At 38.9% G+C, this 26,486-nt stretch overlaps 1 protein-coding gene across 4 annotated transcripts in view; it reads left to right on the top strand.

Annotated features, from left to right (window-relative positions):
• Positions 1–26,486, top strand: part of pebp4 (phosphatidylethanolamine binding protein 4) — a 343,579-nt gene that overhangs the window by 294,113 nt on the left and 22,980 nt on the right. For 3 of the 4 annotated variants that reach the window (XM_062961051.1, XM_062961049.1, XM_062961050.1), the window contains exon 7: positions 13,137–14,159. The exons of the other annotated variant lie outside the window; for it this stretch is intronic. In XM_062961051.1, the coding sequence (XP_062817121.1) occupies positions 13,137–13,228 (92 nt within the window). In that variant the 3' untranslated portion in view covers positions 13,229–14,159. Of the gene's footprint in view, positions 1–13,136; positions 14,160–26,486 lie in introns of those variants that run through there. 4 annotated transcript variants of the gene reach the window in all.

Raw genomic sequence — 26,486 nt, 5'->3', positions numbered from 1 at the left:
ATAGACAACCACATATAGACAAGAGACACAGAGGCAATTTAACATTCCAGCTTTTTGGCTTCATGAGGATATGCTCCATTCCGGCCACAGGGGGAGCTGCTGCTTCATCATCCACTGTGACACCGAGCTGTTGATGGAAACTTCCTCCTCTTCCGCATACTGCTGGTGCCATAAATTAGTTAAATTCGCCTCCCCGCATAAGCGGCACCTAAATTCCTACTTGACTGATGCAACTGTCTTTCAACTGCATAGGTCGACAGCAAGGTGGACTATTTATGGTCAGGAACATACCCTGACCCAGGCTGGCTTCGAACTCATGAACTCTCAGTCAGTAGTAATTTATTGCAGCTGGCTACTAACCAGCTGCACCACAGCCCGGTTTTTCCTCTTCTTCAGGAAACACTACTAAAAGATTATTATTGATAATAGTAATCGTGGATATAAGGGGCTTCCAGTATCCGCCAAGCAGAAACAAATAGTGATTTACCTGAAATGCACAAGCCTAATAGTTATATTAATGTCCTGCAGGCAGGCTTGCCATAACCAACTGATAGACCAGTAGGATGCATTGACACTAGTAGTTTGGTGAGGCACCATCTCTCTTTGGCAAAAAAAAGACCTTGTAAAACTACAGCTCGAATGATTCCATAGCATTGAGCCAGGGCAGTTAAAGTGATGTCAAACTGCAGTAATTCTACAGTGTAGATGCACTTTAGGTGAACAAAATGATGTACTACATAGACTTTTGGCCTGTCCCAGCATAGCTCTTTTTAGGTAAACTCTTTCATCCCTGACCCTTTGGACTTCCAAAGTCATACCTTGCATGAGTCCAATATTCCTGTTTAAAAAGCAGAGAATTTTAAAAAGAAGTGTTTTTGAAAGTTCTGTAGAAATGTAAGCAATTTCCTGTCAATCGTGCAAAAACATGACTGGCTTCTCAGTAAGGATTGCCGCCTGACTGGCTTCCTCTTCGAATAAAATGAATGGGACTCCAACAGGAATCTGCTCAGCAACACAATCAAAAGTAGATGAGTCTCTAGGTGTTGTTAATGGCAAAGGGATTCTCGCCTACTCCCAGTGGGACATCATTAATCTTTGAAGAAAAGTTTCAGGACCCCGATCACCCAGGAAAAAAACCAATGATAAGGTAGATAAATTATAAAATAGCAAGTCTGCTGATACTGGAACAAAGTCTGATTCGGATTGTATGAGCTCTTCTGTCAACAACTAGAGCCAATATCCAGGGTGCTGTGGCCAGCAGAGTTGTGTTTGTGTTCATTTGTTAGTTTGTTGTGTCCGCATGCTTCGTAAGAGGACTTTGGCTGTGAACTGAAATACTACAATTATATAATTTAGATAATTTAAAGCCATTGACACAATTCACACAATGAGGGAGAAGGAGAACAGGCACACGTATTCCACTTTTGGAGGAATTTTCACATGGTGATATATTCACCACTACATTATAAAAGCAATGATAAAATATGGCAGATTTTTTAAAAAAAATTCAATATATAATTATAATCACAATCAGATAAACATGTGATTCACTTACTGTATATACTCGAGTATAAGCCTAGTTTTTCAGCCCTTTTTTTATACTCGGGTGAGGGTCCTGGTTGGCTTATATTTGGGTCAGCTTATACTCGAGAATATATAGTACATTTATTATTTTTTGCTATTATTATTGGTATTATTACATTTATTATTTTTCTCTGTTATTATTGTTGCTACTATTACATTTATTTTACTCTATTTTTATTATTATTAATAATACATTTATTATTTTACTCTATTTATTATTACATGTATTATTTTCCTGTATTTATTAAATGTTTTTGAATATTTACATAAAGCTCTAATTTAAGATAAGACTGTCCAACTCTGATCAAATCATTATTCTTATCTTCTTCAATGTAAATGTGCTTATGTATCCTTTTAATAATAATAGAGTAAAATAATACATGTAATAATAATAATAGAGTAAAATAATGCATGTAATAATAAATAGAGTAAAATAAAAATGCAATAATAATAATAATAATATCAGAGTGAAATAATAAATGTATTAATAATAAAAATAGAGTAAAATAAATGTAATAGTAGCAACAATAATAGCAGAGAAAAATAATAAATGTAATAATACCAATAATAATAGTGAAAAATAATAAATGTACCATATATTCTCGAGTATAAGCTGACCCAAATATAAGTCAACCAGGACCCTCACCCGAGTATAAGCCGAGGGGGACTTTTTCAGTCTTAAAAAGAGGGCTGAAAAACTAGGCTTATACTCGAGTATATACAGTAAGTAAAACTTTATTTATGTACCACTCTCTCCCCCCGAGGGGACTAAGGGCGGTTTCCAAGCATAAAAATAGCAGCATACACTATATAAGCAACACAATAGACACACTCTTATAGGGCAGAGCCAACGGAGATGTCAGGAGGGGGGAGGCTGACTACCCATGAAAGGCGCAACAACAAGCCTCCTGACTGCTGCTTCTCCTCCTCCTCCCTCTGCCTGAGCGGACCAAAAACTGATTTGAAACCTTTTTGGTACTAATGTTGGAGAGTGGTCCCTGGTCAAAAAAAGGTTGGGAATCACTGCTCTCCATAGTTCTGATTTATACTTATTCATCACTCTGACCAGGTCATGAGTTCGAGGCCCGCTCGGAGCCTATGTTTGTCTTGTCTCTGTTCTATGTTAAAAGGCATTGAATGTTTGCCTATATGTGTAATGTGATCCGCCCTGAGTTCCCTTCGGGGTGAGAAGGGCGGAATATAAATGCTGTAAATAAATAATAAATAAAATCCAGTATTGATACAGAGAAGAAGAAGAAGAACGATTGCTTAACTCTCCTCTACTGTCTCTACTCCAAGAGGCTCTCAAACGGCATCACGAAAAAGATATCTATGATTAAACACAATGGTTGTGATAATGTTCATAAAAGGCTTTCTCAAAATTTCCTTTCTTGAAATGTTTGGTCTCATAAAAAAGCTAAGACTGAGAGCCAATTCTTCCTCCCTCCCATCCAACCCACACTTCTTGGACGAAGTGGGAATCCAGTGAACTCTTGCCCTTTGCGCCTATCCCTCCTCCTTTCGGAAGACCGTTCTTTTTAAATCTCTCTTTGAGACCGTGTTATAGTCCTTATTGCTTGGATGCAAAATGGCCAACTCATTCACTAATCTCTCTACTGCTGGTGACTCATCAAAAGACTTTAACAGCCGAGAAGAAGTGGAGCGAGGAGAGGAAGAATGAGCCATCGTGGGTCAGGAGGGCTGAAATCCATTCCGCGCCTAAACAAAGAGGGGCTTCACCCCTGGCTTGGCCCATATCGGAGCTCATTTCCTGCAGAATTATATCATAGCGTTCTTGTACTTATCTGAGCTTTTGTTCGCTTTGAGAAGCTGAAAATGTACAACAAACATCTGCTTATGCCATTTGCATTGAATGTTTGGAATAGTGGATAGTGAAGCATAGTGGACAGTGCATAGGCTGGTTACAATTGTAGAAGCCAACATGTGAGTATTTATTTATTTGTTTATTTACAGTATTTATATTCCGCCCTTGTCACCTTGTACACATTGTACACATATAAGGCAAACATTCAATGCCATATAACATAGAACAGAGACAGAGACAGACACAGAGGCAATTAAACCTTCTCCAGCTTCCAGCTTCCTGAGGGAATGCTTGATTCCGGCCACAGGGGGAGCAGTTGCTTCATCATCCACTGCAACTACAACTTCCTCATTCCAACGGCAGCCGGATGATTTTTATGGTGTCGTAAATTAGCCTCCCCACATATAAGTGGTACCTATATTTCCTACTTGATAGATGCAACTATCTTTCGGGTTGCTTAGGTCAGCAATAAGTAGGGGCTATATTTTATTTTTAATTGTCGGGTGCTCATCCCAACACGGGCTGGCCTCGAACTCATGACCTCTTGGTCAGAGTGATTTATTGCAGCTGGATGCTAACCAGCCTTGCTGCCCTATCTATCAGGGCAGCAAGTGATACAATAAATTAAAAAACAGAAGTGTTCTCTGCATTGACCCTCCAGGACTGTTGCACTTGAAGAAATATCACGATCTCCACTCTCTGGACACATGGATCACAGATTGGAAATGGGTGCATGTTATTATTATTATTATTATTATTATTATTATTATTATTATTATTATTATTACAGGAAAATAATACATTAATAATACATTAATATTACATTAATATTAATATTAATATTAATAATACATTAATAATACATTAATATTATACATTATACATAATATTAATATTAATATTAATGTATAATATTATACATTAATATTAAAATAATACATTGATATTATTATTACAGGAAAATAATAGAGAAAAATAATAAATGTAATAATACCAATAATAATAGAGAAAAATGATAAATGTACCATATATTCTCGAGTATAAGCTGACCCAAATATAAACCAACCAGGACCCTCACCCGAGTATAAGCCGAGGGGGGCTTTTTCAGTCTTAAAAAAAGGGCTGAAAAACTAGGCTTGTACTCGAGTATATACAGTATCTACATTAATATTATATATGAATTTTCCCCTCATATGTTTGCAGGTCTTTGCGAATCCTATATATATATAGCTATATAGAGATTTCCTTGTACTTGTATATCTGACCATTATAGATCAGGGCCTTTCTGTCTTGCATGGTAGCGAAATAGCAGTAGATTGAACCACCGCTCCTATGCTCTTTGGAGCTGAGTCACCAAGGACCAGCAATTGCGCATGTGTAGACTTGCTTTGGCTGGTTCTTCCTTCAGTTTGTGACAGTAAACTTGAACCCTGCTGCATCCCCATTTGTTCATCCTTGGACCCATTGCCTTGGGAGGAAGATGATGAAGCAACTGCACTTTGCTCACTGTTTTGCAAGAGCGGACAGGTTGGTTTGTTGTTTTTATTAAACACCGCTGAGATTCGAATTTAGATAAAATAGGCAGTGTTTCTGGCCCAGTGACAAAGTCTTACAAGGCATCATGGGCGGGTCAAGGAAGAGAAGCATTGAATCATAACTATCCGCAGGTGCCTACCAAACTAAGTCTCCAGTTGCATTGTTGCTTCCTACATTTTTTTGGATATATTCTTTGTTCCCAGGTCACTATTTTGCAATTTTTATTCTATTTTATACTGTGAAGTGTTTTATGTATTTTTATGTTCATTTTTATCTCAATTGTGTTGTTGGGCTTTGCCCTGTGTAAGCCGCCCCGAGTCCCTCCAGAGAGATAAAAATAAAGTTGTTGTTACTATTATTATTGTTGTTGTTGTTATTATTATTATTATTTAAGAAAATAAAATAAATATTTATTTCTCCATCCTTCATTTTGATAGAAAGTGGGCTATTTCACTCTCTTTTAATATCTTATAAAATATATTTTATTTATTTATTTATTTCCATCATTTCTATGCCGCCCTTCTCACCCAAAGGGACTCAGGGCGGCTCACAATCTGGCAAAATTCAATGCTGTATATCATACAAAAAATAAAATATAGGCAATTAAAACAATTTAGCATAATACAATAAATACATTTAAAACAGTACAAGAAAAATACTTAAACCATTCATCTACAAAAAGTATATTTACTTTTAATTATATTTTATGATGCTTTGGATCCCATCCTTGACAACAGACAGATTTTTTATTGTGTCAGAAGCAACTTGAGAACATACTGTAAGTCGCTTCTGGTGCGAGAGAACTGGCCCTCTACAGAGACATTGCCCAGGGAATGCATGGATGTGTTACCATCCTTCTGAGAGGCTTTTCTCATGTCCCCGCAAGCTAGAGCTGACAGAAGGGAGCTCACCCTGTCTTGCAGATTTGAACTGCGAACCTTCAGGTCAGCAACCAAACCTCAGGTCAGCAGTCCAGCTGGCACTAGGGTTTAAACCATTGCACCACTGTGGCTCCAGACATATTGTGCTCTAGAGAACCACTCTTGGGTGCCTCTATAATAGGGGTCCTCAAACTTTTACAGCTCTTTTGGAAGCAAATGTTTCTTGCGGAGTCCCCAAAAAGGTTTATGGGAGCTCACCCTGTCTCATATTCGAACTGCCAACTTTCAGATCAGCAGTTCAGCCAACCTTCAAGTCAGCAATTCAGCGGCACAAGGATTTAACCCATTGCGCCACCGTGGCCGCTCTAGAGAAATAAAGAACAATTTTAACAACATAAACTTACCAGTACTTCTGTAGAAGGCCCCTGCGGCCATCCAGCACCCTCAACAGATGGCCATCCAGCCTTTGTAGTAGTAGTAATATTAATTAATAATAATAATAATAATAATAATAATAATAATAATAATAATAATAATAATAATAATGGATCACGTCCTCAGCTGCTGCAAGGAGATCGTGCGGACGGACTACAAGCAGAGGCATAATACCATTGCTCAGATGATCCATTGGAACTTGTGCCGCAAATACCATCTGCCTATGACAAAGAACTGGTGGGATCACAAGCTGGAAAAAAATACAGAAAATAAACACATCAAACTACTCTGGGACTTCTGAATCCAAACTGACAGAGTTTTGGAGCACAATATTCCTGACCTCACGGTCATGGAAAAAAGAAATGGATTGTTGATGTTGCAATTCCAGATGAGAGCAGAATTGACGAGAAGCAACTGGAAAAGCTGACACGATATAAGGATTTAAAGATCGTACTGCAAAGACTCTGGCACAAGCCGGTAAAGGTGATCCCAGTGGCGATCGGCACACTGGGTGCAGTGCCTAAAGACCTTGGCCAGCACTTGATAAACAATCAGTGCTGACAAAATTACCATCTGTCAGCTGCAAAAGGCCACCTTATTGGGATCTGCACGCATTATTCGCCAATCCATCACATAGTCCTAGACACTTGGGAAGTATCCAACATGTGATCCAATACAACAGCCAGTATAGTGATCTTGCTTGCTGTTTACTAAGCTTGTTCTGTATACAATAAGAAGGAGAAGGAGAAGGAGAAGGAGAAGGAGAAGGAGAAGGAGAAGGAGAAGGAGAAGGAGAAGGAGAAGGAGAAGGAGAAGGAGAAGGAGAAGAAGAAGAAGAAGAAGAAGAAGAAGAAGAAGAAGAAGAAGAAGAAGAAGAAGAAGAAGAAGACAACGACGACCTGGCTATGGCTCACGAATGGGACCCTGAAGAAGGAGACAGAAGGCCTGATCCTTGCAGCCCAGGAGCAAACCATCAGAACAAAGGCAATTAAGGCCAAGATCAAAAAATCAGCTGATGACCCAAAATACAGACTCTGCAAGGAAACCGACAAAACCATTGATCATCTCCTCAGCTGCTGTAAGAAAATTGCACAGACAGACTACAAACAGAGGCACAACTATGTGGCCCAAATGATCCATTGGAACTTATGCCTCAAGCACCACCTCCCAGCAGCAAAGAACTGGTGGGATCACAAACCTGCAAAAGTATTGGAAAATGAGCACGCAAAGATACTGTGGGACTTCCGAATCCAGACTGACAAAATTCTGGAACACAACACACCAGACATCACAGTTGTGGCGGGGGGGGGAAGGTTTCAATCATTGATGTCGCCATCCCAGGTGATAGTCGCATTGAGGAAAAACAAGAGGAAAAACTCAGCCGCTAGCTGCCAGAGTCTTTGAACTTCAAAGACTCTGGCAGAAACCTGTGCAGGTGGTCCCGGTGGTGATCGGCACATTGGGTGCCGTGCCAAAAGATCTCAGCCGGCATTTGGAAACAATAGACATTGACAAAATTACGATCTGCCAACTGCAAAAGGCCACCCTACTGGGATCTGCACACATCATCCGAAAATACATCACACAGTCCTAGACACTTGGGAAGTGTTCGACTTATGAGTTTGTGATACGAAATCCAGCATATCTATCTTGTTTGCTGTGTCATACTAATAATAATAATAATAATAATAATAATAATAATAATAATAATAATAATAATATACATCATACAGTCCTAGACACTTGGGACGTGTTCGACTTGTGATTTTGTTATACGAAATCCAGCATATCTATCTTGTTTGCTGTGTCATACAATAAAATAAAATAATAATAATAATAATAATAATAATAATAATAATAATAATAATAGAAACCCCAGAGAAAGTGGGGTGCCCACGAAGCCTTTGAGCCCCTCTTGCGAAGCCCCAAGGGCTCACCGGAGCACAGTTTGAGAACCGCTGCTCTAGAGTTCTACTAGACTTTATGTCAGTGGTTCTCAACCTGTGGGCTCCTATGGTGTTTTGGCTTACAACTCCCAGAAATACCAGCCAGTTTACCAGCTGTTCAGATTTCTAGTTGAAGGTCAAAACATCTGGGAGCCCACAGGTTGAGAACCACTGCCTTATGTCTTTCAAGACTTGGAATTCGTAAGACCCAGGATGAGACCACTGCAGGGCTCAGTCCTGCCATGTTTCCAGTCTCTTTCTGACTTTTCTTGCCAGATGCTCATGATTCCAAGGTCTGATTGTTTCCTCTCGAACTTGCAATGAGACTGAGGCAGTGTTCAAATTTAGAACAGTATGGAATTAGGAACATAGATAACGGAAAAAGAATGGGAGGAGATATGGAAAACAAAACAATTAAAAACATGTCAATTAGAATAAAAGAAAAGTATTATAAACTAATTTGGAAGTGGTATTTAACACCGAGATGGTTAAATATTATGAATAAGAATAATAATGAAAAATGCTGGCGAGGGTGCCAGGACATTGGAACCTACATGCATATGTGGTGGGATTGTAAACATGTAAAGGGTGTTTGGGAACTGGTCATAAGGGAAATAGAAAATATTATGAATATAAAAATTAGAAGGAATCCAGTGGAAATATTACTTTTAATTAAAAAAGAGGATGAGAAAGATAAGAGGGGAAAAAATTTAAAAGACATGCTATTAACAGCAGCTAGATTACTACAGTAGAGTCTCACTTATCCAAGCCTCACTTATCCAAGCCTCTGGCTAATCCAAGCCATTTTTGTAGTCAATGTTTGCAATATATCGTGATATTTTGGTGCTAAATTCGTAAATACAGTAATTACAACATAACATTGCTGCGTATTGAACTACTTTTTCTGTCAAATTTGTTATGTAACATGAAGTTTTGGTGCTTAATTTGTAAAATCATAGCCTAATTTGATGTTTAATAGGCTTTTCCTTAATCCCTCCTTATTATCCAAGATATTCGCTTATCCAAGCTTCTGCCAGCCCGTTTAGCTTGGATAAGTGAGACTCTACTGTAATTGCAAAATATTGGAAAGGAGAAATGAAAATACAAATTAATGAATCATATATAAAGAAGTTTGGCGAATGGCACTGAATGACAAGCTAACATCAAATTTAAAAGTAAAGAGGGGATTATGGAAAAAAAATGATTTTGAAAGTATTTGGAGAAAATTTCTAGAAAAATTATTGGAAAAAGAAGATGGGAATTTACCTCCAAAGGAAGAATTGAACTTTTGGTGGGACTGCAGAAGAAGAGATGGCTCTGGGGAAGGGGAACACAGGGGTGAATGCAAATAAAAGAGGGGGAAATGTATAGAATCTATATATATAAAAGAGTGATGGCATCAGGGCAGCGGACAAAACAACAAAACTACAGGCCCCCCAACCTCGAAATTTGACAACACAACCCATCATTCACGGCTCTAGGTTGATACAACAAAAAGAAAAGAAAAATAAAGTCCTAATTAGAGGGAAAGGAATAATTGTTTGTATCCAATTGCTGCCAGTTAGAGGACTAATCTCTGCCCACTTGGTCTCCTAGCAACTCACTCAGCCCAGGGGACAGGTCGAGTTAGGCCTCACTTAGGCCTCTTCCACAGATTATCTGATTTGCACTGGATTATATGGCAGTGTAGACTCAAGGCCCTTCCACACAGCTATATAACCCATTTATAATGGACTTAATGCCAGGGGAAAACCTTTACCTTTTACCTTAACTACCGTGTTTCCCCGAAAATAAGACAGTGTCTTATATTAATTTTTGCTCCCAAAGATGTGCTAGGTCTTATTTTCAGGGGATGTCTTATTTTTCCATGAAGAATTCACATTTATTGATTAACAAAAAAAGAATATTTATTACATACTGTACAGTAGTTGTCATCGCAAATCAGCATAACCAGAAAACTGTGAATTCTATCAAGAATTTCTTGTTACTACCATTATTTCCATGTACAACACTCTATGGTACGGACATTTACCGATTCTGGTGTTCTGTTTGGCGGGCATGCTTCCAAACAAAAACTTGGCTAGGTCTTACTTTCGGGGGAGGCCTTTTATTTAGCAATTCAGCAAAACCTCTACTAGGTCTTATTTTCAGAGGATGTCTTATTTTCCGGGAAACAGAATACCACAAATTCCTCAATACTTTATTTCCCATACCACCAGACTTCGCCACAGCAACGCGTGGCTGGGTACAGCTAGTATGTTTATATAATTGTAACTTTTTCTCAAATAATAATAACAATAAATAATAATAATTAAGTACTTCATCAAAAAAGAGAACAGTATAACAAATGGCTATACACAATGTACATGTAAGCTATAGAAGGAAGAGCAAGCATAGACCATCCATTCTGATACAAAGAGAGTACAGTCAAAGCAGAGGGATCAGCCAGCAGCCAATAGGCTTTGGAGCCTTTGGAAGCGATGAGCATCAGGGGGTTAATCACATTTCCTCGATGAGCAGATCACATTGGGGAGGTTACAGGGAGCACTGTCACTCTCCCCACAACAGCGTTGCCATGTGGGCGGCCGGGGATTTCCAGGGTCTGCTGGGGCGGGACCGTCGGAAGCTGTGAGAAGCATGTCATTTTTAAAAAATCATAAGGAGGAACAGCATGTGAGTGTAAGTACAGATTTCACTGAGCACTGACAGGGGAAAACAGAACTCTCTCTCTCATGAATGAACTACGCCAGGATCGCCGTGGTACTGAACCAATGGTGATCTTTTCTATATTCTACAGCACACTACAGATACTGGCAACACTGAGGTGCATAATAATAATAATAATAATAATAATAATAATAATAATAATAATAATAATAATAATAATATCAACTCCCACCTCCCAGCAGCAAAGAACTGGTGGGATCACAAACCTGCAAAAGTATTGGAAAATGAACATGCAAACATACTGTGGGACTTCCGAATCCAGACTGACAAAGTTCTGGAACACAACACACCAGACACCACAGTTGTGGAAAATAAATAGGTTTGGATCATTGATGTCGCCATCCCAGGTGACAGTCGCATTGACGAAAAACAACAGGAAAAACTCAGCCGCTATCAGGACCTCAGGATTGAATTTCAAAGACTCTGGCAGAAACCAGTGCAGGTGGTCCCGGTGGTGATGGGCACATTGGGTGCCGTGCCAAAAGATCTCAGCCGGCATTTGGAAGCAATAGACATTGACAAAATTACGATCTGCCAACTGCAAAAGGCCACCCTTCTGGGATCTGCGCGCATCATCCGAAAATACATCACCCAGCCCTAGACACTTGGAAAGTGTTCAACTTGTGATTATATGATACGAAATCCAGCATATCTATCTTGTTTGCTGTGTCATAATAAAATAACAACAACAACAACAACAACAACAACAACAACAACAACAACAATAATAATAATAATAATAATAATAATAATAATAACAACTTTATTTATACCCCACCACCATCTCCCCGCGGGGACTCGGGGCGGCTTACATGGGGCAGAGGCCCAAACAACATAGAACAAAACACAGGCAACATAATACAAATCACACTATAAAAAGATAAAACAGTAATACAATATATCAATTAAAACAAAAAAACAGGATAAAAAATTGCATCCTGTCTGTATTTGGGATGCTCTACTGCGTTTTGGGGAGTTTTCCTTCACAGAAAATCCTAACACATAATACAAATGGCAGTGTTGTTGTATGTTTTCCGGGCTGTCTGGCTATGTTCCAGATATATTCTCTCCTGACGTTTTGCCCACATCTAGAGGTTGTGAGCTTCATGCAATTGGCCACCTTGGTTAGCATTGAATGGCCTTGCAACTTCAAAGCCTGGCTGCTTCCTCCCTGGGGGAATTCAGGCCATTCAGTGCTAATCAAGGTGGCCGATTGCAACATTCACACTTGATTCAAACAGACAAGAGTTATTTCTCCCACCCTGGATATTATTCAACAGATACAGTAGAGTCTCACTTATCCAACACTCGCTTATCCAACGTTCTGGATTATCCAACGCATTTTTGTAGTCAATGTTTTCAATACATTGTGATATTTTGGTGCTAAATTCGTAAATACAGTAATTATTACATAGCATTACTGCATATTGAACTACTTTTCCTGTCAAATTTGTTGTATAACATGATGTTTTGATGCTTAATTTGCAAAATCATAACCTAATTTGATGTTTTTCCTTAATCTCTCCTTATTATCCAACATATTCGCTTATCCAACGTTCTGCCGGCCCGTTTACGTTGGAAGCGAGACTCTACTGTATATAAATCCCACTTGATTAGTTTCCAACAAGCCTCACAACCTCTGAGGATGCCTGCCCTAGATGTGGGCGAAATGTCAGGAGAGAATGCTTCTGGAACATGGCCAGACAGCCCGGAAAACACACAACAACCCTGTGATTCCGGCCACGAAAGCCTTCGACAACACATTAAATGGGAGTGTCTTGTTTCTTAAACTTTTGCTTGCTTGCTTTGTGTATACAACAGGAGAGTATTCTGATTTTTTTTAAAAAGTGTATGGAAAGGACACATTGAAACCTCTTCCCAGTCTCAGTTTATCTCCTTGCACTCTGTCCATCTCTCTCTCGATGGTACGTTTCTTCTCATTTGAGCTCCAACAGTGACCGACGTTGCAGGGAAATAAAGAGCTTGCATGAGAAAGTTTCGCTCAGCCTGGGAATTGGGACAGAGCTGGATTTAAACCAATATGTGTGCAAGCATCAAAAGTGGCTTGAATCCATGTTGCAGAATTATACGAGGCTTGAATCCACGTTGCAGAATTATATGAGGCTTTAATCCACATTGCAGAATCATAGGCCGTATTATTTCCAAGAGCCAGGATTTCAGCCCTTCTCTTCCTTTTTTCAGGTTCTTGGAAGATGGATAATTTCCTGAATCGATTCCGAATTGGAATGCCAGTGGCTTCAACCCAGTTTATCACTAAGGATTACCAAGACTAGCAGCAGTGAAAATGATATTCCCCCTTCGGCTTGTATTTTTTCCCTTTGTAGCACAAGAATGAATCATCCATCCATGATCAGAACCAGGCCATTGATCTATCATATATTTTCCAGTTCTGATGGCTTTGCAAAGATGCAGTTTAGTCCTATAATCCTTTCTTCCAGCTAGCCATTCATTTTGATATGAAGAGGAGAACTCAATGCCTTATTCTATGGACTGCGGGGCATCTATGAACAAATAAATTGGATTCTTTTCCTATTTGTTTGTATGCAATGACAGTAACATATTATTACACATTTGCAACCATCTGATTATTATCATAACACAGGTATTTCCAGCCCTTTCCAGCTACCGTTTCTGGGGAAAAGATCCTCTCTGTGCAAATTTCCCACTAAGCCAATTTGTGTGACTTGTGTTAGAAAAAAAAAACTCAGAAATTGAAGCTGTGCCTCTCAGAGAAGCTAATCCATCTGTTCCTCTTTTAGTTAAACAGTGCTAATCAGTCTTGTTAACACTGATTCTGTGGTCAAAGAGGCATTAATAAAGAATCCTCTTATGTGGTCCTTGAAATATCATGGCAGTGGAAGAAAGTTGTCGTTCTCTATTGGATGCAAGTCTTTCCAGGCATTTGCATGCATACAGTTCTGACCTGGTTTGAAGAGCTTCTTCATACATTTTACCTCATTTACAAAAATTTACAAAATTGCTTTGCTTTGAAAGTACTGACCAGACGTATATCCAAGAAGTAAAGTCACTTCTTGCTTTGGTATGCCAATAAGTTACCCATTTTGGTTTGTTTCTAATGCTTCTCTGCAGGATAACATTTCTAACCCAAGCCTATTGTAGCACTTTCTAGTTGTGGTTGATCCTCTTAACATAAATGCCTACTTCACATTGATGCCGTCACAATAAAAACAGAGCAGCGCTTCACTTTGGTTCTGTCTGCTTTTTCTGATTTTTCTCCATTCCTGCTTCTGCCTAATGGCTCCTTGCGACAGAAAGCATTTTTTTTTTCATTCACTAGCTGTGCCCGGCCACGCGTTGCTGTGGCGTTGTCTGGTGGTGTTGGTGAGAAATTGTTGAGGTAGTGGTGGTATTGAATGTCTGTTGTATGGTTGTCTTTATGTTTAGTATGCACACTGAAGTGGATTATATGGCAGTGTGGACTCAAGATAATCCAGTTCAAAGCAGATAATATAAGATTCTAAATGGGTTATATAGCTGTGTGGAAGGGCCTTGAGTCTACACTGCCATATAATCCAGTTAAAATCTGATAATCTGTGGAAGAGGCCTAAGTGAGGCCTAACTGTGCCTGTCCCCTGGGCTGAGTAGGTTGCTAGGAGACCAAATGGGCGGAGCTTAGCCTTCTAACTGGCAGCAATTGGATAAAAACTATTATTCCTCTCCCTGTAATTAGGACTTTATTTTTCTTTTATTTTTTGTTGTATCAACCTAGAGCCATGAATGATGGGTTGTATTGTCAAATTTCGAGGTTGGGGGGCCTGTAGTTTTGTTGTTTTGTCCGCTGCCCTGATGCCATCACTCTTTTATATATATAGATAGAATCATAGAATTGGAAGAGACCTTGTGGGCCATCCAGTCCAACCCCCTGCCACAAAGCAGGAAAATTGCATTCAAAGTACACCCTACAGATGGCCATCCAGCCTCTGTTTAAAAGCCTCCACCCCACTCTGGGGCAGAGAGTTCCACTGCTGAACAGCTCTCACAGTGAGGAAGTTCTTTCTAATGTTCATTGAAATCTTCTTTCCTGTAGTTTGAAGCCGTTGTTCCATTGCTCCCTCCTCCCTGCGACTTCCCCTCACATCTTGATACATGGTCCACATCATGTCTCCTCTCAGCCTTCTCTCCTGCAGGCTAAACATGCCCAGCTCTTTAAGCCGCTCCTCGTAGGGCTTGTTCTCCAGACCCTTGATCATTTTAGTCGCCCTCCGATGAATACATTCCAGTTTGTCAACATCTCCCTTAAACTGCAGTGCCCAGAATTCATTCCTTTACTCTAACTTCTCAAACATAAGCGAAAGTTGTGATACCTTCCATGACAGTGGCTTGAAAAATATGACAAAGGGTTGGTTTGACACCATGTTGATACCCATGGGAGATTTCTCAGGAGTCATAGGACTGTTAATGAGAAGCCATACCTGGGGAAATTTGTTGACAGTCATCCAGGACAATGGTCTTTCGACTGTCATTCAAGCCTATTATATTTGTTTGGGCTGGATTGCCAGGTAGTTCGGATTTGTAGCATGGTGTCTCCCAGTATGGACTGATAAATCATTACCTATATGTTTATCCTTTCAGAAATACTCTTAGTGAGTTCTTGAAATAAATGTAATATAATGATTAATTAAGTCATATTATTGCTATTTATCCTATAATTGCCCTCTTTCTCAGTCATTTCTCAGATGGGAGTGTCAAATCTATATGGATTCTGTACATAAACTTATACTGGAATAGAATAGGAATGCTCCATAGGAATGAAGCTCCTACCCTACTAAACATTAAAGAGGAATGGACCTTGAATCAGTGGGGAAAGCCCTACACTTCTTACTCTTTAGTAAAGGTAAAGATTTTCCCCTGACATTAAGTCTAGTCGTGTCCGACTCTAGGGGTTGGTGCCAAAGAGCCGGCGTTGTCCATAGACACCTCCAAGGTCATGTGGCCGGCATGACTGCATGGAGCACCATTATCTTCCCACTGGAGCTATACCTATTGATCTACTCACATTTGCATGTTTTCGAATGGCTAGGTTGGCAGAAGCTGGGACTAACAGTGGGAGCTCACCCCGTTTCGAACCGCCAACCTTTCAGTCAGCAAGTTCCGCAGCTCAGCAGTTTAATCTGCTCCTCCACCGGGGGATCCTATTATTATTATTATTATTATTATTATTATTATTATTATTATTATTATTATTGGTTTTCCCCTCACATTATGTCCAGTCAAGTCTGACTCTAGGGGTTGGTGCTCATCTCAATTTCTAAGCCGAAGAGCCGGCGTTGTCCGTAGACACTTCCAAGGTTATGTGGCCGGCATGACTGCATGGAGTGCCATTACTTACTCTTTAGCCACTCCTTAATATAAAATATGGCCATAGTTAAAGAGGAGTTAAAGAGGAGTAACTCACTGAAGTTCTAAGATGATTTTTAAAATTTATTTCATGTCAAAATCATTGCATAAATAAGTATAAAATGGATAAAATAGAGGGAGCACAATCAACTAAATAAATTCAGACCAAAAACGGGCAACAGCAACTGCATTGTCTTTAGCTTTAAGCAGTTCTTCCTCTGTGCATGAGGCAGGGCATGGTGAGCAAGCATATAGATGTGGAGTTGTTTGTTCTGCTCCACAGTCTCACAAAGTGGAGGATTCTTCGAGTTAGTGCCAGATTGTCTTTTGATCTACCCACTCTGCTTCTGTGTCTGTTCAGGGACTTCCAAGTTGCCCATTCTTGGTTCGTCCCTGGAGGAAGATCCTTTTGAGGGTCCATCCACTTGGAATTGCCTGATTTTGTTGCCCACAGGGATATTCTTGCTGTTGCTGGAGGAACATTTAGAGGAGTGGTGGTTCTCATGAAGCTTTTCCTTGATTTACGTCTACTGGAAGGCGGCTGATAGCCATGCAGTGCGTGGCTTTCACAGTGTTAAACCTTATTTCTCTCCCAGTTTGCAGCAACTTCCCATTGCACATCAGGGGGGCAATGCCAGTTAGCTTATAGAGTTTATCAACAGGTATAGTTTTGAGACATCCTATGATTATTCTGCATGTTTCGTTCAGTGCTATGTTCACCTGCTTCGTGGAGACAGACTTGTGCCAAACCGGGCAGGCATACTCAGCAGTTGAGTAGCCAAGGCCTGGGCTGATGTTCTTATTTAAAAATTTCTAAGAACAAGCATTGTGATTATTATAATTGTACTAGCTTTGCCCGGCCACGTGTTACTGTGGCTTATGGGAATCCTTTGTTGGCCAGGTGGAATAGCAGCGAATAGCCTTGCAGTCTCAAAGCCTGGCCGTTTTCTGGAGTAGCTGGAGGTTTTTGTTGTATGAACGTAGAGGTATGGATGAGGGGTTGTGCTGCCAAGTTTAGTGTTCCTGGGATGTGTAGTTTTGTTGTTTTGTCCTAGGCCGAAATTTCATTACCCTTTTATATATATAGAAGAGATATTGAGTTTTGGCCTATCATGTTTATCGATCACATGGATGTCTGTCATGGTTCCACTTCCAGGATGATGCAAGCTCTGTCAGGACCAATCTTGACCTTTCTTAGTGAAGATGAAGAAGAAAAGTCTCTCTCTCTTTTTTCCTTTTTTTTTTAAAAAAAGGAAGCTTTTGCTTGCAACAAACCACAAGCAAAAGGGAAGAGAGTCCAAAACACACAACGCTGCTCGCTGCGTAGGTTAAATTTAGAAGCAAGAGGAAATGACAGTTGGCCATGTCATGGAAGTTAGCTAAAGTGGGACCTCTCCTTTTTTATATATTTATCGCTTGAGGAGGGTGTAATTGATGTTTCGGATTAAGGCTAAGGAGCCAGCAGAAATGAAAGGTCACACGCTGTTGATATCCTGTCTCCAAACCATAGCCAGCCTTTCCTCCCTGCCTTTAATTCCTTGTGGCGAGCATGTTTACTTTGGGAGAAAAGTCGGATGTTTACCTCTCTAGGAAATTATCACCATCCTTTTTTCCCCTTGTTTTGCTTTTAATTGAGGTATAAGAGGAAAAAGCTATAAGGAGTGGCCTACAGAGGAGCCAGATGTTTCACGGCCAGGCCTGAAGATGTCATGGCTCAACTGTGACTTGGGCTTGAACTTAAATTCTTGTCAAATATTAGCAGGAGGAAACACTTGTAAGACACTGATAAAAATGCTCAAATAATAATAATAATAATAATAATAATAATAAACTTTATTTATACCCCGCCACCATCTCCCCACGGGGACTCGGGGCGGCTTACATGGGGCCATGCCCAGAACAATACAATATAAAACAACAAATCATAACGCATTAAACAATACAATAAAAGAAAATATACACTACAGTAAACAAAATCAAAAGAACAGTAGAACAATAAAACCAAGGGCGGGCCACAGGAACACTAGGTTAAAACTCAGGGTGAGAAAGGAAGTAGGAGTAAAAACCACTGAGGATATACTCAGGATAATCTATTTATTGGTTCAACTGATATTCTGTCCTTCGTATAAGACCTCAAGAATGTTAACATTAGACATAAAAGCACCCACAAATGACAAATATCTAAGAATCACAATTGCTGTTGATGATGTGTGCCTTCAAACCATTCCTGGCTTAATAATAATAATAATAATAATAATAATAATAATAATAATAATAATAATAATAATAATAATAATAGGAAACAATAGGCATTGACAAAATCACGATCTGCCAACTGCAAAAGGCCACCCTATTGGGATCTGCACGCATTATCCGAAAATAAATCACACAGTCCTAGACACTTGGGAAGTGTTCGACTTGTGATTTTGTGATACGAAATCCAGCATATGTATCTTGTTTGCTGTGTCATAATAAAATAATAATAATAATAATTATTATTATTATTATTATTATTATTATTATTATTATCTATATATATAAAAGGATAATGGAATCACAGCACCAGACAAAACAACTAAACTAAATGCCCCACAACCTTGAAAATTGACAGCACAACCTCTTATCCACGCCTCTACGTTCATACAACAAAAAGAAAAGAAAAATAAAGTCCTAGCCACAGCAACGCGTGGCCGGGCACAGCTAGTTATTATTTATTTTTCTATCCCGCCACCATCTCCCCAAAGGGACTCGGGGCGACTAACATTTTATTTATTTATTTATTTATTTGCAGTATTTATATTCCGCCCTTCTCACCCCGGAGGGGACTCAGGGCGGATCACATTACACATATAAGGCAAACATTCAATGCCTTTTAACATAGAACAAAGACAAAGACAAACACGGGGCTCCGAGCTGGCCTCGAACTCATGACTGGTCAGAGTGATTTGTTGCAGCTGGCTGCAACTGGTTGCTCAACAGCCTGCGCCACAGCCCGGGCCCAAAACAAAACAAAGCCCAAAACAAAAACAAAATATGACAGTTAAAATAAATATAAATAAGTAAGAACAATATAAACATAACATTCAGATATACTGTATATACTCGAGTATAAGCCGACCCGAATATAAGCCGAAGCACCTAATTTTACCACAAAAAACTGGGAAAACATTGACTCCAGTATTAGCCGAGAGTGGTAAATTTCAGAAATAAAAACAGATACCAATAAAATTGCATTAATTGAGGCATCTGTAGGTTAAATGTTTTTGAATATTTACATAAAGCTCTAATTTAAGATAAGATTGTCCAACTCTGATTAAATCATTATTCTCATCTTCTTCAATGTAAATGTGCTTCTGTATCCTTTTAATAATAATAGAGTAAAATAATACAAGTAATAATAATAATAATAATAATAATAATAATAAATACAAGAAAATAATATATGTAGTAATAAATAGAGTAAAATAATAAATATAATAATAGTAATAAGATCAGAGTGAAATAATAAATGTATTATTAATAATAATAAAAATAGAGTAAAATAAATGTAATAGTAGCAACAATAATAGAGAAAAATAATAAATGTAATAATACCAATAAAAATAGAGAAAAATAATAGATGTACCATATATCTCAAGTATAAGATGACCCAAATATAAGCCAACCACGACCCTCACCCGAGTATAAGCCAAGTGGGGCTTTTTTAATCTTAAAAAAAGGGCTGAAAAACTAGGCTTATACTCGAGTATATACAGTAATAATAATACTTTATTTTTCTATCCCGCCACCATCTCCCCGAAGGGACTCAGGGCGGCTAACATGGGGCAAAGCCCAAAACAAAAACAAAATATGACAGTTAAAATCAATATAAATGAGTAAGAACAATATAAACGTAACATTCAGAACACAAAATATAAAAACACCGTAATAACCAGTTAGGGAAGGTAATAAAACGAACATCACCATCAATGGATAAAATGGTGACCCATTGTTTTCTTGGTAAGATTAACTCAGAGGGTGGTTGCCACTAACTTCCTCTGAGGTGGAGAGAATATGGTAATAATAAAGATCTCATCCGGCATTTGGAAACAATAGACATTGACAAAATTATGATCTGCCAACTGCTGGGATCTGCACGCATCATCCAAAAATACATCACACAGTCCTAGACACTTGGGAAGTGTTTGACTTGTGGTTTTGTGAAACGAAATCCAGCATATCTATCTTCTTTGCTGTGTCATACAACGTCGTTGTGTCAATAATAATAATAATAATAATAATAATAATAATAATTTGCCCTGAGTCAGCTAGTTGGTTTCCATGGCCAGTCAGGGATTCAAAGCTATTTGGGAGGTGGGGTGTTGGTTATGTTTTTAAGAATCTATTTATTATTATTATTATTATTATTATTATTATTATTATTATTATTATTATTATTATGACACAGCAAACAAGATAGATATGCTGGATTTCATATCACAAAATCACAAGTCGAACACTTCCCAAGTGTCTAGGACTGTGTGATGTATTTTCGGATGATGCGCGCAGATCCCAGTAGGGTGGCCTTTTGCAGTTGGCAGATTGTGATTTTGTCAATGTCTATTGTTTCCAAATGCCAGCTGAGATCTTTTGGCACGGCACCCAGTGTGCCAATTACCACCGGGACCACCTGCACTGGTTTCTGCCAGAGTCTTTGAAGTTCAGTCTTGAGGTCCTGAGTTTTTCCTGTTGTTTTTCATCAATGTGACTGTCACCTGGGATGGCAATATCAATGATCCAAACCTTTTTCTTTTCCACAATTGTGATGTCTGGTGTGTTGTGTTCCAGAACTTTGTCAGTCTGGATTCGGAAGTCCCACAGTATCATTGCGTGCTCATTTTCCAATACTTTTGCAGGTTTGTGATCCCACCAGTTCTTTACTGCTGGGAGGTGGTACTTCATCATCATCATCATCATCATCATCATCATCATTTAATTACTTATTAATCGCCCTCCATCCACAATGCTCTAGGCGATTTGCAAGATAAAATTGTAAAGGATAAAAATACATACATACAAATATTGATAAAATTAACATAGATTAAAGGCATTAAGTTCCAATGAATCATTTGGGCCACATAGTTGTGCCTCTGTTTGTAGTCTATCTGTGCAATTTTCTTACAGCAGCTGAGGATATGATCAGTGGTTTTGTCGGTTTCCTTGCACAGTCTGCATTTTTGGTCATCAGCTCATTTTTCGATCTTGGCCTGAATTGCCTTTGTCCTGATGTCTTGCTCCTGGGCTGCAAGGATCAGGCCTTCTGTCTCCTTCTTCAGGGTCCCATTCGTGAGCCAGAGCCAGGTCTTCTCCTTTTCCTTCAGCTTTTCCTTCAATTTTGTCAAGGAACTTTCCATGCAATGTTTTGTTGCGCCAGCTGTCAGCTCTAGTTTGTAGTGCGGTTTTCGTGTACTGATTTTTTGTCTGCTGTGCTTTGAGGAGTTTCTGATTTTTGACTTCAATCAAAGCAGGTTTCTCACTTTGGTTTACATATTCTGCCAGGGCATGTTCTTCTTCTTTGACTGCTTGTTTTACTATGATTAAAATTATAATTAAACAATTATAATTAAATAATTTTATTATTATTATTATTATTATTATTATTATTTTATTATTATTATTATTATTATTATTATTATTATTTAGTCCATAACTTTAGGCTACATCATGATGAAGATGATGATGATGATGATGATGATGATGATGATGATGATGATTATTATTATTATTACTGTTTCTATATTTCTGTCTACTACCAAACATGCTGATGTCATTCACTGATGACTTTTTTTTATTATTTTTTATGAACAGCATTGTGGAAACACTGGCCCAGTCATGGACTCAAACTATCACTTCATTATTTACAAGAATTATGTTCCTGGAAAATAGTAATCATGAGTTTTATTATTTAATTAACATGTTTGTCAAAAAAAAACAACAAAGGAAAATATGGTCATCAGCTGACCCCAGCCCTTTTTAAATCTTTCATTTTCTTAAAGGGAGAAAAAGAGAAGCTAATTCTCTCTGCGGCTAAATGTAGAAAGTGTTGTTTCTAAATTAGTCAGTGATGGAAAGGAAACACGTCACGTCCTGGAGGAAGAGGTTAGAAATTCAGCATACGAGCCCCCAGCAGCGTTGCAATGGAACAGGTCCGGACTGAAATAGATTTAAACTTATTCCCCTCCAGAATATTTACTTCGGTCTCATTTTTAGCATCCAGAGGAAGTATGATTGGTATTCGTCTAAATTTCCATTGCAGCATTGTTGTTGTTTTGCAATGAAATGAGAAAAAGAATGAGAAAATTTGTAGTAAGTCAAGTTGCATGCATACATTATAAGTCAGCCTGGAATAACTTGACTAGAAACCACACTGTAGAGAATGGTTCAAACCGATGATGGTAGTCTTTGTTTAAAAGATTGCAACAGGAAATGTTTGCTATATATATATATCTACACACACACACACACACACACACACTAGCTGTGCCTGGCCACGCGTTGCTGTGGCGAAGTCTGGTGGTATGGGAAATGAAGTATTGAGGAATTGGTGGTAGTTAAGGTAAAGGGTAAAGGTTTTACCTTACATTAAGTCCATTATAAATGGGTTATATAGCTGTGTGGAAGGGCCTTGAGTCTACACTGCCATATAATCCAGTTCAAATCAGATAATGTGTATTTTATAGGCAGGGTAGAAGAGGCCTAAGTGAGGCCTACCTCTGCCTGTTCCCTGGGCTGAGTGGGTTGCTAGGAGACCAAGTTGGCAGAGCTTAGCCTTCTAACTGGCAGCCATTGGATAAAAACAATTATTCCTCTCCCTCTAATTAGGACTTTATTTTTGTTTTATTCTTGTTGTATGAACGTAGAGGCATGGATGAGGGGTTGTGCTGCCAAGTTTAGTGTTTCTGGGATGGTTAGTTTTGTTGTTTTGTCCTAGGCCGAAATTTCATTACCCTTTTATATATATAGATATATACAGTCTCACTTATCCAAGCCTCGCTTATCCAAGCCTCTGGATAATCCAAGCCATTTTTGTAGTCAATGTTTTCTATATATCGTGATATTTTGGTGCTAAATTCATAAATACAGTAATTACAACATAACATTACTGCGTATTGAACTACTTTTTCTGCCAAATTTGTTGTATAACATGATGTTTTGGTGCTTAATTTGTAAAATCATAATTTGATGTTTAATAGGCTTTTCCTTAATCCCTCCTTATTATCCAAGATACTCACTTATCCAAGCATCTGCCGGCCCATTTAGCTTGGATAAGTGAGACTCTACTGTATATAAATATATATATATATCATGCATCTAAAACCAAGACTGATTGCAGGAAGTTGAATATATAATGAAAGAATATTTGACATAGCAACTATGCTAAAAACTGTGCCAGCTGTATATAATTACCATAAGTAAAGGTAAAGGTTTCCCCTGACGTTAAGTCCAGTCATGTCTGACTCTGGGGGTTGGTGGTCATCTCCATTTCTAAGCTGAAGAGCCAGCGTTGTCCTTAGACACCTTCAAAGTCATGTGGTCAACATGACTGCATGGAGCAACGTTACCGTAATTGCCATACGAGTATTAATTTTTATTTCTGATATGATTTCTCAGCCCAGTAAGTCCTATTCTTCACACCTCTAGACCAGTGGTTCCCAGTCTTTTTTGACCGGGAACCACTCTCCAACATTAGTACCAAAAGAGTTACAAATCGGTTTTTGGTCAACTTTAGATTTGGCTTGGTTATTTGGGGTGCTGATTCAGAAAATTGCATTGGATAGACCACATCAGCTCTAGTTTCTGATACAGAACATATGTTATTCCGTAGTCACCATCTGCTCGCCCATATTTAAAACCATATTTAATCATCTAGAGTTGATATGGTCTATCCAGTGCAATTTCTGAATCAGAGCCCCAAATAGCCCTAGGAATAGGCCTGGAAACGAAGTTATGGTGCCCCTGCTTCCAGGCGACACATGAAACGGCTCCGCTCAGGAGGAGGGAAGAGGAGAAGCAGCAGTCAGGAGGCCTATTGTGGTACCTTTCGTGGGTAGTCAGCCCCTCCCCTCCCAACATCCTGGTTACCTCGGCACTATAAGAGGCAATGGTGCAACGGTGTAATAATGATGAGGCCACGGATCATATTTTAGTTCTTGGGGACGACTGGAAGTCCACGAACCACAGGTTGGGAACCACTGCTCTAAACATATTAAAAACAAACTAGTCCTGCCTCCAATATTGTATTCCCTTAGTGATGTGCACAAAAGACAGGCTTGTCTCAGAGACATTTCCAGTATTTCATCCATGAAAACTGGATATTACATCAAATAACATCCTAGTCTGGACAAGATGACAAAAGTTATTAATGAGAAGAAACTGCATCAGTTTGATTTTTGCCTGACCCGGTGGTGCCATGTGTTAAAGTGCTGAGCGGCTGAACTTGCGGACTGAAAGGTCACAGGTTCGAATCCGGGGAGTGGAGTGAGCGCCCGCTGTTAGCGCCAGATTCTGCCAACCTAGCAATTCAAAAACATGTAAATGTGAGTAGATCAATAGCTCCGCAGTGAGTAGCTCCGGCAGGAAGGTAATGGCGCTCCATGCAGTCATGCCGGCCACATGACCTTGGAGGTGTCTATGAACAACGCCGGCTCTTTGGCTTAGAAATGGAGATGAGCACCAACCCCCAGAGTCAGACACGACTAGACTTAATGTCAGGGGAAAGCTTTACCTTACCTTTTCTACAGGGAAAAGGGAGATTCTGCCCCTCTTCTGATCCAAGTTAATATATTTGGCAATTTGAACTCAATTGAATTAAACCATGGGCCCTTCCACACAGCCATATAACCCAGAATGTCAAGGCAGAATAACCCACAATAACTGTTTTGAACTGCAATATCTGGATTCACACTGCCATATATCCCAGTTCAAACCAGATAATGTGGGATTTTCTTCAGCTATGTGGAAGGGGCCCAAAGATAAAGGGCGGAATATAAATACAGTAGAGATTAAGGAAAAGCCTATTAAACATCAAGTTATGGTTATGATTTTACAAGTTAAGCACCAAAACATCATGTTATACAACAAATTTTACAGAAAAAGTAGTTCAATACACAGTAATGCTATGTAGTAATTACTGTATTTACAAATTTAGCACCAAAATATCACAATGTATTAAAAACATTGACTACAAAAATGCGTTGGATAATCCAGAACGTTGGATAAGTGAATGTTGGATAAGTGAGACTCTACTGTAAGTTGATCTATCATTTTCCATTGGACATCATTATAAGGAACACCAAACAGGGCTGAAAATCACATTTCTTTGGAATTCCAGATATTGACGTAAAGAGAACTTATTCCCAGTTCATTCTTTTAGCAATATTTATTTATTTGGTGTCAAAAGCATTGCATAAACAGGTATAAAAACGGATCAAATAAAGGGAGAACAAGAAGCTAAATAATTTTAGACAAAAATAAACAACAGCGATCATATTGTCGGTGTAGCTTTAAAAAGTTCTTCCTCTGTGCATGAGGCAGGGCATTGTGGGCAAGCACACAGGTGTTGAGTTATTTGTTCTGCTTCACAGTCACACAAGGTGGAGGATTCTTCTAGGTAGGGCTATTTTGCTAAGTTGTCTAAGTTGCCCATTCTTGGTTTGCCCTTCTTGGAAGACCCTCGTGGGGGGCATTCATTTGGGATTGCTTGATTTTTCTGCCTAGAGTGATATTCTTGCTGTTGCTGGAGGAACATTTAGAGGAGTGGTGGTTGCCATGAAGCTTTTACTTGAAAGTGAGCTATCATTAGGCCTGTCCTGAAATGTGTTTCTGTGACATTATTTTGAGTAGACAGAATTATGTCTGCCTTGCCTTGGCTTGAATCCTCTTAAGGCTGGTACATAGGAATGGCTGCATCTTCACTTTAAATGATTTTTAATTTGATATGAAGTAAGTGGTTCTATCATTTTCCATTGTAGAAGCCAGACATCATTGTAAGGAACACCAAACAGGGCTGAAAGTCACAAGCACATTTCTTTAAAATTCCAGATATTGACGTAAAGGGGGCTTGTTTCCAATTCATTACCTATAGCGAGAAAGAATGCTCTTATTTAAGTCCAAGCTCCCAAGCATTATCTATGG

Source organism: Anolis carolinensis, unplaced genomic scaffold (genome assembly GCF_035594765.1).
Source record: "Anolis carolinensis isolate JA03-04 unplaced genomic scaffold, rAnoCar3.1.pri scaffold_8, whole genome shotgun sequence".
In the NCBI taxonomy this organism is placed as follows: Eukaryota; Metazoa; Chordata; class Lepidosauria; order Squamata; family Dactyloidae; genus Anolis; species Anolis carolinensis.
Note: the sequence above shows the minus strand (reverse complement) of the source record. Positions and strands in the feature narration are given on the sequence as shown.